The sequence below is a fragment of the Pygocentrus nattereri genome, chromosome 21 (genome assembly GCF_015220715.1).
Source record: "Pygocentrus nattereri isolate fPygNat1 chromosome 21, fPygNat1.pri, whole genome shotgun sequence".
NCBI classification, from domain to species: Eukaryota; Metazoa; Chordata; class Actinopteri; order Characiformes; family Serrasalmidae; genus Pygocentrus; species Pygocentrus nattereri.
This window is the reverse complement of record NC_051231.1, coordinates 10,533,577-10,550,000: the sequence shown is the minus strand read 5'-3', so window position 1 is coordinate 10,550,000 and position 16,424 is coordinate 10,533,577. Positions and strand designations below refer to the sequence as shown.

Genomic DNA, 16,424 nt, shown 5'->3' with positions numbered 1-16,424 from the left:
TATTTTCACTAAGAAAATCAACAAAATGTAATTTGACTTTTTTTTTTCAAATTTGGCATGCAGCTGTATAATAAACACTCTTAGACAATAAAGGTGCCAAGAAGGTTCTCTTCCTATCAGTGTTCCTGTTTTCACATCAGTGAGTAGATTTCAACATTAGCGTTAGTATTAAAATTTAACATGTATTATTTACAGTGTAACCTACATTTTAAACATACAAGCCTTGCTCTAATGGTTTGTAAATAGCATTTTGAGGTTCTTTGCTCCGAGCTGTTAGGTTTGTGCCTCTTTTTCTTCTCCTCATCTCACGGCTTTGTGCATGACTGATCAGCATGTTAATGTGGAGTAATTAGCCAGTGGCATATGCTAAGAAGCGTATCTTAACCTTCATTTGATCACTGAGACATATCTGAGCACACCACTGATTTAAAAATGTGCTACTTTATTTGCCGCCAGTTTATTTTTGGCAGTAGGTGACAAATCAAATGGCTGGAGGCGAGGTATAATTTTTAAATGTGTTTGGAAGTGGATTCTAGTGACGTGTCCTCAAGACAACAGTTGTGTTTGCTGTGTTGTCACTATGGTAGATTTAACAGGAGAGCCTCTGACTGTCATATGTGTAGAGTTTTGATGCCATCTGGTGGACGGAAAGCAGTTGCTGGTGATGCAGGTCACAAAGTGAAGAGATTTTCTGTCAGTGGGTGTTTTGTGTCTAAAAATCAAAGAGGAGTTTAATTATTGGATATTTGTAAAGGCTGCATAATATACAGTTCGATTATGGTTTGTACAAAGGAGCCCGGCATGAATCCTGTGGGCTTTGAAAACCAAGTCTTGAAAGAGCATAGAAAGGCCTTGGCCCTCTGAAGTTTCGTTGCGATTGAGCATTAGAAGTTGTGTCCTGCTATGATGTATGGTTTGGAGACTGTGGCTCTGTCTAAAAGATAGGAGGCTGAGCTGGAGGTGGCGGAGATGAAGATGCTGAGATTTTCGTTGGGAGTGACAAGGCTGGACAAGATTAGAAATGAGCAGATCAGAGGGACAGTGAAGGTGGAGCAGTTTGGAGATAAAGCCAGAGAGGCCAGGTTGAGATGGTTTGGACATGTGTTGAGGAGGAATAGTGGATATATTGGTCAAAGAATGTTGGAGATGGAGCTGCCGGGTAGAAGGAGAAGAGGTAGACCTCAGAGAAGGTTTATGGATGTAGTGAAGGTGGACATGGAGATGGTTGGTGTGAAAGTAGAGGAGGCAGTGCATAGGGCAAGATGGAGGCAGATGATCCGCTGTGGCGACCCCTAAAGGGAGCAGTCGAAAGAAGAAGAAGAACCAGCTTAAAATGATCTTCAGCTATAAAGGGTAGATTTTGCTTTAATACAAAAATATACTAGGATTGATAAACAGAATGATCCTGTTTAACTGATCCAGTATTGTTTATATTTTATCCATTTAAAAATATAAATGCTACGCTTTTTTCAGGAGATCACAAGTTCAGTCCTTGGTGATGCCACAGCCATCTGAACATGACTAAGTAGGGTGAAAAAATAGAATAAAGAAAATTTCATTCTAATTATAAAAGCTAGTAGTCTCCACCTGTAGTTGTATAATTTAATTTATTTAGTAACATTAACATTTTGGACTCTTCCTTTAAAACTGTAATTTTTCAGATGCTTCAGTGTATTTGTAACCCCCTTTACCTGTGACACTGAAAAAAATACTGGACCATGTCCATCTTTTTTAACTTCTGCAGTAAAATAAACGGAGTGACACTGCAATTGTTATATTAGTGAATATGTTAGATTGATTGATCGACTGAATGATTGATTCCTGTTAAAAAGTGCTACGTGAAATGGGTTTGGCAGCTATTGATCCACCCTGTAGGCTTTTATTTTTGAGAGACAGGGTGATGTTGTGTTGGTTATGAGGCGTTTAGCGGTTGCATTTATTTACGTTGTTCAGGCATTTGTGATATTGCTGCCTTATCCGTTTTGGTTTTGGTCAGGAACCTGCTAGCGCACAGAATCTAATGCCTAAAAAGTTTTTGTGCTGCTTCAATACTGTTGTCTTCTACTTTGAAAGCTCTATTGAGTAGTCAGCTCAAAGCGTGGTGAAATTGGGCGCTGTCGATGACTGTTAATAGAGGCCAGTGAACACTGCAGCTGTGCCTGTTGGTTCTTATCCATAGTGTTGAATTGCTAATGGTGTGGCTCTGTGCTTTGAGAGAAGCTACAGTTTCCTCCACTTGCACTGCAGTGTCCTTCTGAAAATAAGCCCCAGACTATCTGATTTGGCCAAAATCAATACATACTTTTCCCTTCCTCTAAATGCGAAGAGAGAGACCTTTCAGCCTCTTGCTGCTAGTACACTTAAGCAAATTCAAGTAAGATAGAAAACTAAAAGGCCTCAGTGTTACTTTTCAATTATGGAACGTTAAAATTACTTAAAGCAAGGAACTGGATGTAAAACCGAAGATCATTACAGGGTTCAGATGCATATAAAATTAAAATGTAGAGACTCGTGAACATGAGTATCGGCCTCCCACAGACTGCAGTATGTAGATAACACTCAACAATTTATTTACTGGGGGTTTTACAGCAGCTTTGCTCATAAAGTGCTAGTGAAACATTTTCCCTCGATAAAAACATTTGAAAATGGCTTAGAGGTAAGTTCCACAAACAGCATAAACCCAGCATAAACCCACTGATAAATTGTTGCCCAATAGGACTAAATATAGCAGCAAAAGGTCGCTTGCCAAATGTCTAATCAGAATTTCGCACCTGTTTTAATCCCACACATTACTTTCATGTTTGCAGTCCAACCATGCATTTCGGATTTTGTGCCTTTTCCTTGTGAAAGAGCCTGTGGAAAAATGACAGGTGTAAGAATAAGCTTTGCATTCTAATACTCCATTTTCACAGAGCCAGCACTATACAGTCAACTTTTTTACTATTTCTCAAGGCTGTCTGCTGCTTGTCATTCCTGATGCCTCACAGTTCTTTGTGACCATTCAGGAAACAAGAATTGCCCTTACCAAGAGGTAAAAGAGGTCACATGTAATAATAGATATTTTACACTAGTAATTACACTATTACCAAATGCAAACTAGGTGGTGCTTGGATGCTGTAAATAGATATGAGTTCTAGTGCTAGGCTACCATTGACACATTTAAAATGCAGTCATTTCTGTACCCTGGTGGGAAAAGAAAGATGATCAGGTGCTGACATCATGCTCTGAGCAAAGCAGTGGCAGGGCGCAATGGGAGTATAATGTAGCAGAATCTCTTCCCCCACCAACTGTGGGTGTGGAGGTGCAAGAGGCACTCTTCCCAACCTTGCAGATCCTCCTCAGATGCTCTGATGAAGAAAGCAGGATGCCGACCCTAGCAGGAGCTGCTCGTCGTTTCTGTAGCTTGGCTTTCACACCTAACCTCATGTTTGCCGGACAGTGGACAAGGTCTCTGGGATGCAGCCTTTTGCTCTTTTTGCTGCAGTAGTACCATGACCTTCTGAACATTCTTCAAGCAAGATGGATTTATTATGATTTTTGAGATGAATATTCATACCTTATCAAATAACATGATTTCCTAGGCTAGAAATGATGATTTTTGTGATTTTTTTGTGATCAGTTCTCTTGTTTGTCACTTCTTATACAATAACTTTGGACAATAATTGTGCCAAACCTTATCTTCTGCAAAACAATCAAGTGGAAACCCTTGACAGAAACCCTTCCAAACTGTACCCATCCCATCTGGAAAACTACGATTCCTAGAATCAGCGCAATTCCTCTTGAATTTTTTCCACCAGCCGTGTTTGGAAGCTTCAGCCATGGTGAGAATTACATGTACTATCTCCTTCACAACAGATGATGACCCTGTCGGAGGGTCTTACAAGGACAGCTTTGACGACCACTACAGACGGGTGGTGCGGTCAGGTGAGCATGAACCGGGAAGTTACAAGGAAGAGTCCGATGAGCTCGAAGTTTACAATGAGGCAGAAAATGAAGAGGCACCCAACATCGATCTGGCAACCTTCTTTGGCGGATGTTCCCTCCACGGTGCCAACCACATTTTTGTGGAGGGCAAGAAATTTGGGGTACGCCAAGGTCTGTGGGCCCTGAGCTTCCTCATGGCCCTCTCCCTCTTCCTGCTCCAGGTGGGTGACCGCGTTGTCTACTACCTGCAGTATGACCACGTCACCTTGCTGGATGAGCGCAATGCAAAGAACATGCTCTTCCCAGCCATCACCATGTGTAATTACAACACCTTCCGCCGTTCCCAGCTCAGCTACAGTGACCTGCTCTTCATGGGACCTCTCCTAGGGTATGAAGATAACATGGCTCCTGGGATCCCTCTTGCCCCTGAGCCTGATCGTCAGGGTGCCCGATTCAGCCTGGCCGAATTCTACAACCGGACGCGACACCGCATGGAGGACATGCTGCTGGAGTGCTCCTTCGCAGGGAAGGAGTGTGGCCCTGAGCACTGGAGAGAGGTATGCGAACATCTTCCACTGTATCCGGGGCAAATTGCAGTAAAGCCCATTTATTCTCAACGTGTTATCTTTAAGACAGTTGACTTTATTTGCTGGGAGATGGATAGGTTCGATTTGACTCAGAGGACTACAGAAATTCAAAGCAGCTAATAGGAACCACAGTCATTTATTCTGTGTTAAGTGTTCTTCTACGAGAGAAGGCAGGTCCCTATAATTAAAACTGCGTTGGTTGTGATTTATAATCATCTGGTGCTGCAGTTTGCTGATGGTAATCGGTTTCCTCATATCTCTTCAAAGCATTCTTAATTACCAAGTAATTTCTAAGAGTTCTTTATAATAACTACCCACCACAATAATCAATGTTGTTTTTGCAAAGGCCAGATAGTAACAGATCGCAATTACACACAATGAGAGGCCTGTAATCTTCAGACCTTGTTTATTCTTGAAGGCTCTGTGGGGATCAGGGTATGAAGATGTCACAAACCGTGATATTTTAAGCAACATTACTTATCTTTCTCATATATTTTCCAGCTAAGTCTTCCAAGTTTACGTCATTTCTTTCTCTGTGTCTTTGTCTTGATGTACGTCACTACACCGGCAATTTGAAACAGGGAAACTGCACTGATTCTAAGAATCTCCATCAGCTGTTACATTTAATAAAAGCCTAGTTCACTGCTAAATGGTGTTCTAGCTGTGAATGAATTTCTTCTGCTGTTACAAAGCTCAAGACTTTGTAGGCGCTCCATTTATGTGTTCATTTCTGTGAAACCCCCCCACTGAGATTTGAATTATTAAGTGCTTTGCTACAAAAAGAGCGTGAAAGTGTTTGTTGATTGAAGAATTGGTTTGCACTTTGTAAAGAGTTCTGCCTTGTGGTAGGGAAGTGTGCTTGGGGGTTTCAGAAACTGCCAGCTGCATGCTAATAATGGCCTTACATAGTCTGGTAGGTGTAGTGTACTTGCTTAAAAGGTCATTTAGATGATGGATAAACACAGACACTTACACGAAAACATCTACAGCTCTTGATATGCTGCCCAGCTTCTATAATCCACCTATAGCAGCATAACTGCCTGCCAAAAAGCCTTATTATGTATCACCTTACGCCTTTATCCGCTTACTTAGTCAATCGATGATGTGTGTTTATCTATGCTAATTATGTTATTGGCATCAGCGGAGCAGTACAAGCAACAACGAGCGGCGAGCTGCAGCGCTCGTTACCTAATTACTGGTGCATTAGGATGCTAAGCACATTATGAGTTTTGCTGGCAGTTGATGGCGCAAGTGAGCAGCCATCGATCGCCTGTGGGGATATTTAGCAAAACTCCTGGTCGGATCGATAGAGGGCTAGACCATGCCAACAGACAGGCGGCTCAGATTTCTGTCCCGGGGCAGAATTGGAGAAGCTGTGATCAGCGCCCACATCCGCAAGCTCCATTAGACATGGCTCGGTTTTCACTGTCCAAAGATGGGGTCATGTTTTATCCTCCTGGGTGCCCCATAAGAACACCAGCTCAATAGGCTTTCACTTTAGCCAGCCTGATGTTTAAAGTAGCAAAATGAAAAGGCAACTAATGTGAGGTCAGGTGGTCAGACTTTTTCAGTGGGAAGGCAACTGAAGCTGCATTTAGGGCCGGTTTTCCAGATGCAAATTAAGCCGAAACATAGAGTAAGAAGAATTTCCAATGTTGACTCTCATTGACACTGAAATTTAGTCTAAAAATTAAAGCTTAGTCCACAAACCGAAAGTGCAGAATTAAGATTATTGTTTTTAAAATAGCATGAAACACAAATAGCATGGTGAAAGCCAGCTGCCCTTTACACTGTGTAAAAATATCATGATCAGAGTGGCAATAGAATCCATAGAAATGGTCCAAAATTACATGGACTAAAGTCTTGTGGCCTTTACATACATTAATGTGGGTTTTGGATGATATAAGCTTGTATTATATCATGCATTATCCACTATGAGAAAATAAATAAAATAACAATGCACATGATGATGATGATGATGATTATTATTATTATTAGTCACATATAATATTTATTATTGCACCAGTTACATCAAAGTCAATAAATGATACAAAGTTTCTTCTTAATTTTATAAATTCAAACACTGTCTAGCGGTTCATTCACATTCCTTTAGGTCCTTGTTGTTCTCAGCTTCAGTCTGTCCTCCTGTTTGTTTGTACCTGCCGTTTCATTCTCAGTTGCATTTTGCACTCTGCCCCACCTGTTGGATGGATTTTATGAGCTCATTCATCTTTTCTCATCTTGCATAACCATCCCAAAATTATCATTTGCACCATTGCAGCACAGCTGACAAAGCAAAGCATTTTGAACTTAAATAAACAAACTCACACTGATTAACATTAGGGCAGCATGGTGGTGCAGTGGATAGCGCTGTCTCACAGCAAGAAGGGCCTGGGTTCAGTTCCCCGGCTGGGCGACCAGGGTCCTTTCTGTGTGGAGTATGGATGTTCATGTTTTCCTTGTGCCTGCATGTGTTTCCTTCCACCCTCCAAAGACATGCAGTCAAGCCAATTGGACATACTAAATTGCTGCTGGGTTTGAATGTATATTTCTATCTGTCTGCACTGGGCAGCATTCATAAGACTACATGACACCTTTATATGCACTTCATAACAACTCACATAAAGCTACATAAACATTTATGACATTGAATGACATTGAAATAAAGATAAAAATGACATTGAAATGAGATAAAAAGCCACCTTTATGACTGCTCACACTTGTTGAAATGAGCCTTTATGAATGTTTATGTAGGTTTAAATCACTTGTGCTGCTTAAGAAAGCTGCCCTTCAGTAAAGTGCTGCCATTTATTTCAGCTGATCTGGCTCATATTTGAGCTTATATATGTCATATATGTCTTAAGGCAGGCGCTGTTTGTGGTCCACTGTTTTTGGACTTATTGTATCTATGCTTTGGCCAAATGGACATCTTGAAGCAAACCTTGTGTACCTCAGATCCCACATTAACATTAAAATATTTGCCTTTTTGAAGACATGAGGTTTGTTACAACAGCATCTGCAAAAATGACGTTCTGTTAACATAAACTGAAATAAAAAGATAAAATGATGATTCGTTTAGCTTTTTATTTTGCTTCTCCACGTTTGTGTTCATGCTACTGCTAACAAACACAGTATGAACTGTGTGATTTTATGATCATGAGCTGTTTCTGTTCTGTGTTACGGCTTCTTCCACATCAGCTCTGGATGCGTCGTAGCATCCTGCCCTTCACACTTTGAGCAGTCTAAGCTAGATCTGTGCCATTTACATTAACATCTCCAGAGTGAAAGGGTCCCTCAGGAGCTGACGGCAGCAAGCATCAAATATTAACAAGGCTCCGAAGCAGATATCCTTCCAACTAGTTTCCTCCCAGTTTGTCCTGCAGAGGTCACTTTACTGGACTCTGTTTCCTTATTCTGCAAAATCTGAAAACTCCGGCTGCTTAGTTCTGTCAAAAACTGGCCCAAACTGGCTCTTCATGTCTAAGCCATAAAAACCTCTCACTTTTTTATGATAGTGCTGTTTAAATTACAGTGATAATAAATCAAATCAAATTTATTTGTAGCGCTTTTTACAACTGATGATGTCACAAAGCAGCTTCACAGATTTCCAGTAAAGACAAAGTTTTAACATGAATGTAAAACCCCCCAGGTGAGCAAGCCAGGGGCAACAGTGGCAGGGAAAAACTCCCTCAGAGCTGAGGAAGAAACCTTGGGAGGAACCAAGGCTCACAAGGGGGGACCCATCATCCTCTGGTCAAATAACAATCATCATCACAAAAATGAAATAGAATAGAATAATTAGGTAATTAGCTGTCCAGGTATGTTTCAGTTCTGCTTAAGTAAATGTATTCATGAAGCAGTGCTTTCAAACAACGTCCTGGATAAACTTTCCGTACCTGTTTGATCGTAAACATCTTTATGTTCATGGAACAAATTGCATAGAACTTTTGGTAACACTTTAATTGAAGGGTGTCTACATCTCACATTCATAACATCCCACATAAACAGTTTATAACATGTTCATGTTAACAAAGTATACATTAAGTGAACTACTATGTCATTTTACACACATGTATTTTTCAAAATAAAAGATGCCTTTTTTCTATTTAAAAATTTGTGTTATTAACGGTGAAACTCCTCCTTCCTTTTAGGACAACTAAATAAAGGTGGCCTGGCTTTTCCTCTTTGGACAGAAAGTGCTTTGGCACTTTAAACTTTAGACATTGAGCGTTTTATTGAGTATTTTACACTTTGTTGCTCTTTCTCCTTTATACTCTCTGTCTTCTTCAAAATTTTGTTTTGCAGGAATTTAACCCAGTGGTCTATACATTGCTTAGGAAAATGTTACTTAAATTTGATCAAATGTCTTGATTTTGGCTGAAATGAATTGTTTTACTGCAAATAATATACTTTGTCAAAATAAAAAATTAGGGCTTTTACTTTGAAAATGTTTTTCATATTAATGTAAAATGTATATACGTTATAAATCGCTGTTGTAGGAACAAATCCTCATATCTCCAAAATGGTTTACAGGAGAAGGAAAAAATGCACCTTACTTTTAATGTGAGGCAGTGGAACCAGAGTTTTTTCCAATTCATTTTGAGTTTGTTTTTTGTTTTTTTTTTGGTCTGTTCATCATAAAATTACCTGCACAATGTAAAGGGCAACAGGCATTTTCAAACTATATCAGAAACTAAAAAATGACAAAAATGGAGATACAAGGTTTCCGACAACAGCAAAATGTTTATAAAATTCAAATTCATTGTCAGTTCAAGCTGAAAAACATGCTTCATGGGCCAACAAGCAATTGAACTAGTTTTATTCAATGAAAGAAATTACTTTGATTGAAAAAGATGTTCATTCAAAGTATTTATTTAGGTTGAATATAACTAGTTCATTGACGTGTTACCACATGAAGTAACAGGTTGAACTGACTGAAGTTTTTACAGTGTAGAGGGAAGTGCAGGTGAAATCTGTTAGAAGTGAGAGTCGGGCTGCGAGAAACTACATTTAAATTAGATATAATTTGAACACGGCCACCGAGGGCCATCGGGTTTGGACAAATATTTCACACTTCAGTGCCAATATTGTTAGGAGTGTAGACTGTCCACTTTTGGGAAACTGCATTACACACAAAGCCTTTAAGCTGAACTGCTGATGTTGACAGAGAAGACCTTTGAGCACTAGATGGTGCCATATCATAGGCTGATGCTCTTACTGTAGCTCTGAATGGCTTTCAGTTTCTTTTAGAGGACAAAATGTCACTGTTCACCAACATTCACTCACAAAAACACCATGGAAGACTTCTTTGTACTACAAAAATGTGACCTGAAAGCAGACAGCAGGCGTCCAAAGGCCTGTCAAATATCAGCACCGCTGTCCATGGTGCTGAAATGCCTCACAGCTGAAAGAGGGGAGGACTTTGTAGTTTAATAAAACAGTGAAAACCAGTTTAGCTAGTTTGAATGATGTAGCAAACCTATGAAAAGTAAACTGAGGATAAGAGGTGATTTTTTCCCCCTTCAGTGCCTTTGTGAGGACTGTTTGTGATGAATGTGTGTGGGAGTACTCTACACATTCTTGGACTGAAAACATTTTTGTGCTGAAATTTTATCTAACCGGCTTTCTGGAAAAGCTGTAGGTGGTGAGCTGAACTTTCAGCTGGGGCATGGTCTGTTACAAAACATTGTTATTAGCGAGCCAACACATACTCCCAACAGTAGCACACAGTTAATGACTGGCATGGCAAGTGTGAAATCCAGGCACTTTCTATGATAAAAGTTCCTAAACAGACGTTCTGTGGCCTTGGAAGTGAATGTTCCTCCTTAAAAAAAATCACTCGTTCACATGCACACAATAATTCAATCATAATCAGATTTCTGCAGTTATCTGATTATTTAAATGTTCATGCAAACAGAGCACTCTGATTTCTTAGATCAGAGTACGATCTAGAAATCCGATTAAGAAACACGATAAAGAGAGCTGCATTATAGCTCAATAATCAGATTTCTCAGTGTTTGTAAACGCTTACTCTGATTTTTTCTTTCTCAGTCTGTACATGTGCAAAAAACGACTGCTGTATAGGAAATAATCAAGCAGCAAAACACTTTTGGAGTCACGCTGAAACCAAATACATGCTTGGCAAAATGAAGGATTTAAATATTCTTCGTCTTTAAGATGATGTATGTTTATATTTTCATATTTGGCAGAGCTCTTCTGTGAGTTTATTGGCTGATTTACAAAGAAATCTGATTATTGCTTGACTCATGAAGACCTGGAGTTTCCCCATCATCTGATTACCCAAATGCATATAAACATGTTGATCAAATTACTGACAACTTCTGATTTTCTGCAGTTATCGGGTTATTAAGTGCATGCAAACACACTCAATGATTCCTCAAAAGGTTTTTCTGTAAAGGTGAAATATTTGAATGCATAAATGGTTCTTTGCATGGCTGAAAGGTTCTTCTCATGATGGAAAACCTGCTATATATGGTTCTTTAAAGAACCTTTTTTGTTCTAAAAGGTATCAAAAAGGGTTCTGCTGCTGTACAAGTCAAGAAACGTTTTCATGTAAACCTGTAAAAAAGTGCTTCTTCAAGGGATCTTAGGAAAGGATTTGAATGCATTAATGGTTCTGTGTGTGATTAAATGGTTATTTTTAATGATGTAAAACCTGCTGTATGTAGTTCTTTAAAGAATCTTTATAAAAACGGTTCTGCATTGAAGCAAAAAGGGTTCTTTTGTGTTGTTACAAGTCAGGAATCTTTTTTGGGCACAACTTTAAAAAAGTGGTTCCTTCAGTAAAGGCCATAAAACGTTGCCAACTCAAACCATTTGAATGCATAAATGGCTCTCGAATGCCGAAATGTTTTGTTGTAAGAAGTTATAGAAGCTTTTTTGACAGTATACATGATGAAAAGTGCAACTTTTTATTTATTTATTTATTTATTACATTCTGTAAAAATCTTTTTTTTTTCTGTGCCATCACTACAAAGAACCCTTTGGGTCCGTGTTTCAGGTCGGTTTCTATTTTGCCTTGTCTGTCAGTACAAAACTGTAACGACTTACATAAAAAGCATCTCAGAGATCCTCAATTCCCAGAGTCTCCAGGAGAAAAGAACAGGAAGTAAGTGCATGTGTCACGTACATGTAGTCTTTAAAAGTAGCGGCAGCTTATGTTTCATTCAGAGGCTCTGTGTCCAGAGGATAGGTGCCGTTTAAAAGGTAAGAGGAGCAGCATTTCAGACTCATCCGTCTCGTGCTGGAGGGAAGAGCTTTAAAGAGGTGATTAGCGGTGGATGAAGAGTCCGTGAGGAGTTTGTAAGCCTTACAGAGCAGTCTGCCATGATGGATAGAAGCATGTGAGAGGAGATCCACGGCATAATTCATGAACCTTTCCTGACCATGCTGTACCAGGCAGTAATGGAAAACCAGGCAGTAATGGAGTGTTGTCTTTGCTCCCTGAACTTATTCTAGAAAAACAAAATATTCGATGGCATCCGAAGATGTTTTCCCATTTTAGCAGAGCGCAAAATGTAATAACTAAGCTTACCAGTTCATACACTCATCAAGTACCTCAGCTGGTGTGGATTCATCACAATTGGAAAGCATGTCTGCTATTTCACTGTGAAACATAGTCAGTAGTGTACAGTGAACAAAGGAGAGGTGATGGTGGACAGCACTGCCCTGATACCAAGAGGTTAGTGGTCCACTTTTGGGCCACTGATCACAAAGCTGGTGTTCCACTGCTGTTTTGCTTAGCATTTTCCAGGTGGCCCACTGGTGCTTAAGCAGAGCATTAGACAAAATTCCTTTTATCATTGCTCATTTTCCTTCCTTCCTTTCTTTAGTTGTACTTTGTCAATTAATGTAGTAGATCATTTGTATCCATCACGTTGTCAGGAACAACACTTTCAACTATATAATTTTGCATATATGTCACTTTTTTTTTCTCTCAGTTGTTGGTGATATTGGTCTTAGCTGTTTATTTTTAAAAATAAACTATGTGCATTTATGCATGAGGAGATAAAAACTAGTTAGAGCTTCTATGCAGGACAGCAATCCAGATGGTCCAAGGTTTGACCAGCAGTGGCAAACAGTCAGCAGGGTGCTGACCTCATCAAGCCAGTGGAGTGATATATGCTTGCTGTCTGTGTTTACGTGCAAAGATGGTCACTAATCAGGTTGTATTCATTCCAATTATAGATTAAGAACAAGGTGTTTATCTGCTCACTCTGCTCAACAGTCTGGTGGAAAATCTACATTTACATGCATACAACAAGTAATCAGGTCCAAAATTATGCACACGTGTAGGGTGCCACTTAGTGTAGATGTTACAAGCATCAAGCAACAATCATCATGTGGCTCATTTGGTGTTTTTAATTAGTTTTATAATTTGTGTAAAGCTCCCAACTAATAAGGAAAAAAAATATATGCTTGTCTGAGCAGCTTGTTATTGTGTCTTTTAGCACCATCCTACTATTTTAAGTCTTTTGAAGTTCAGAGCATAAGCTTCGTCTCCTCTGCAGACCAGTTTTTGCTCTTGCCATGTTGAACATTATAAACTTTCACTATGATGTGACGCACATGCACAGAATGTTCTTTAACTCCTTTAATTTTCCTTTAATTCCGATTGGGAATATAATCAGACACAGGCGTTTACATGGTTATTATTCTTCTATTTAACTGATTATTTACAGGATTACCCACCTCGTTCAATCAGGTAGAGATTGTATCCTGAATGGCCTCAATCGTACTAGTCAATTCCAATTGAGGCACATATATATTAATGGATTATTAGTCTGCATGTAACCTGGGCTACTCTAGTTGGTCTGATTTTTATAAGCCTTATTTTCACAGCAAAAAGGAATTGATAGTCAAGGTTCCTCAGCTTGCCATGCTGGTGGAAACCTTTTTGAAAAGGGTGGTTCTGTCTGGAATTAAGACAACTTTCAAGGTTTTTAAAGGACCTTTTTATGAATTCAAAAATGACCATGGTGTATTTAGATAAGGCTTATTTCAATTCAGAACCACTGAGAAGAACCAAGATTTAAAAGAAGAACCTTCCCAGGAGCAAAAGGAAGAACCACTGACAGGAACCAAGACTCAAAACGAGAAACTCCATAAGAGCATGAGGAAAAAACACTAAAAGGAACCAAGGCTTGAAAGGAGAAACTCTTGAGGAACATGAGAGAGAACCACTGAGAGGAACCAAGATTTAAAAGAAGAACCTCCCCTGAAGAAAGAGGAAGTTCCACTGACAGGAACCAAGACTCAAACAGAGACACTCCCTGAAAGCAAGAGGAAGAACCACTGAGAGGTATCAGGTCTTAAAAGAAGAACCTCTAAGAGGGACCAAGATTTAAAAGGATAAATTCCCTAAGAACATGAGAGAGAACCAATCATAGGGACTAAGACTAAAAAGGCAACCTTCTTAGAGCATGAGAAAAAAACACTGAAAGGAACCAAGACTTGAAAGCAGAAACTCTTGAAGAACATGAGAAAGAACCACTGAGTGGAACCAAGACTTAAAAGAAGAACCTCTAAGAGGGACCAAGATTTAAAAGGAAAAATTCCCTGAGAGCATAAGGAAGAACCACTGAGAGGGACCTAGAACCTGTGTTCCTCTTGGCTGTTCTGGGTAGTGCAGCTAGGATAAAACTAGGATAGGATTACAAATACAGATGGGTTCAGATAAGACAGGAGAGAAATCTTTGACCACTGTGAAGTCTTCCAAACCTGGTCAAATACTAATTGTGCTGGACATATATAGGACATTGCCATGAAACCTCGTTACTATTAAGGTCAAAATGAGCAGAAGGCAGGTTTACAACCTGAATAACAGTCATGAAGCCTATTTAAAATAATGACAGAAGTTGGAGAGGAACATCGCCGCCTTACAAGAGGCTAGAATAGGTTGTTGAGACGATAATGATTACAGCTGTTTGTTTTTCCCTCAGTAATGACCTCCTATTCACAGAGTGTCACATGGTGATATTGAGCTGCATGGCTGTTTTCACATCTACCACAGGTACAGCCACAGCAGACTGAGCTTAATGATAAATGTGAACAATTATCTCCAAGACTATCAACAATTCTGGCTTGCCGCCGTGTCCTTGGAGAGACAAGGGAAAATGCAGAAGGCTCTGGGTGTTTGCAGGCGCTAATCGGACCCATAACCAGCTGTTGAAGCAGGAAACACTCATTTACATCAACGTCTTCATTAATTCAGCAACCGCAGCCCAAATATTTCGTTCCACTCAGAGCGGTGTAATGGCTTAACGACTTGTAACGTGAAAGCGAGTGAAAATCCCATCAAATCTGCCCAATTAAGGGTGAATAAGATGTATGGGCTAGCCTTGACACCTAAACGACACACCAACAGCCACTTAGCACTGGCTAATTGACTCAATAATTAATCACTAATGGATTCTTAATGTTTTTCATTTACAGCATAGGCTGTGATGTTTGGCATGGGACTTATAAACGGTCACTGTTTCTTAAAAAGCAATTTCAAGTGAGTGGTTTTGCACATTAAATGAGTGGACAGTGTGATTTTGTATGCACATTTCTAGGTAAGGATAGCTAAGCACTGTCCAGAGTTGGTCATGTTCCACATCATAACAGAGTCAGGGATGTTTAGAGAGCCTGAAGCAGTTGAAACTTTTGCTCCAAAGCTGAAAAAGGAAAAAAAGACCAGATACTAAGGTCTTGTGATCAAGTTGTGTCCAAGACTGCTCAAACTGAGCTACGTTTGTCACTATGGAAACAGACACTACTGAAACATGGTAAAGTAACAACTGCATTAATTAATGTGTATTAACTGATTAATTAGTACATTTATATAAGCAGCAAGTGGTTTTCACATGAAATTTTGAGGTTGGCTGATATGTCTTGGGTTAATTTCATTCTGTTGTGTTGGCTCAGCTTGTGAACTGCTGTAATGTTGCCCACACCACTTTGGAACATCTTATTTTAGACCAAAACTGTCCAAAAAGAGAAAAATAAAGACGTATAAACTTTAGTTCCTTTATTGATGGATGGTCCACTGGACGGACTAAAAAGTTCTACGGCTGATCTTTCAGTTACTCAGTTCATAATATCCCAGATGTAAAGTGAATGTAAGTCATGTCTTAGTAATGAATTGATGTGATTGATATGTTTACTTAATATTAGCTAACCATTATTATCACAATAGATATTGTGTTTTTAATGTTAACAAATGCATTATTTAATGTTAGTCAACACTCAATGTGAAAACAGCTGTTTCCTTAATATTAGCTTTTATTTATGCAGTACCTCATGTAAACAAATGAATTGCCTAATATTAGTTAGTATGCCTTACGTAACTGATATTGACAAAATAGAATATTCAGTCATTTGTTTTAATATAATAATCATAAACATAATTTAGGAATAGGGTCACTCAAAGCATTGAAGACTAAAGTTAAAGTCAGTTGAAAGTTCAAAGTACTTGATCCACATGCAGGTATCTCAGTAAACGATGGAATATGTTTAAAAAGTGTCTAAGTTTTATAATAACCACTATGAAATTTTTGTGAAGTCCCAGCGAACTGATAGCTTACGATAGCCTTACTATTATCTAAGCTATAGGCCAAATGAGCTGCTTTAGTAAGACCATGGATAATGAGATACATGAAGTATAATATACACATCAGGTGAGTGAGATGAGCCTACTAAGCATTTCTAGTCAGTTAAAGTATAAATTGTGAGTTAATTGCTAAGAAGTTCAATATTATGATTATTTATCTTTGTCCAGATTCAAATAGTTTTGTATTGTCGATGAATAAATGTAGCACATGTTGACTAAATGCTGCTTAATTACAACACCATTTGTTATTCGTGCTGTTCTTGTTTTATTAGAACTCTTCAGTTTTTAGCATGGACATA

General features: G+C 39.1%; 1 protein-coding gene across 2 annotated transcripts in view; it reads left to right on the top strand.

Annotated features, from left to right (window-relative positions):
* asic1b (acid-sensing (proton-gated) ion channel 1b) overlaps positions 1-16,424 on the top strand; it is a 363,281-nt gene that overhangs the window by 246,369 nt on the left and 100,488 nt on the right. The window contains exon 1 of one of the 2 annotated variants that reach the window (XM_037532193.1): positions 3,541-4,481. The exons of the other annotated variant lie outside the window; for it this stretch is intronic. Within the exon in view, the coding sequence (XP_037388090.1) occupies positions 3,819-4,481 (663 nt within the window). The 5' untranslated portion in view covers positions 3,541-3,818. Of the gene's footprint in view, positions 1-3,540; positions 4,482-16,424 lie in introns of those variants that run through there. 2 annotated transcript variants of the gene reach the window in all.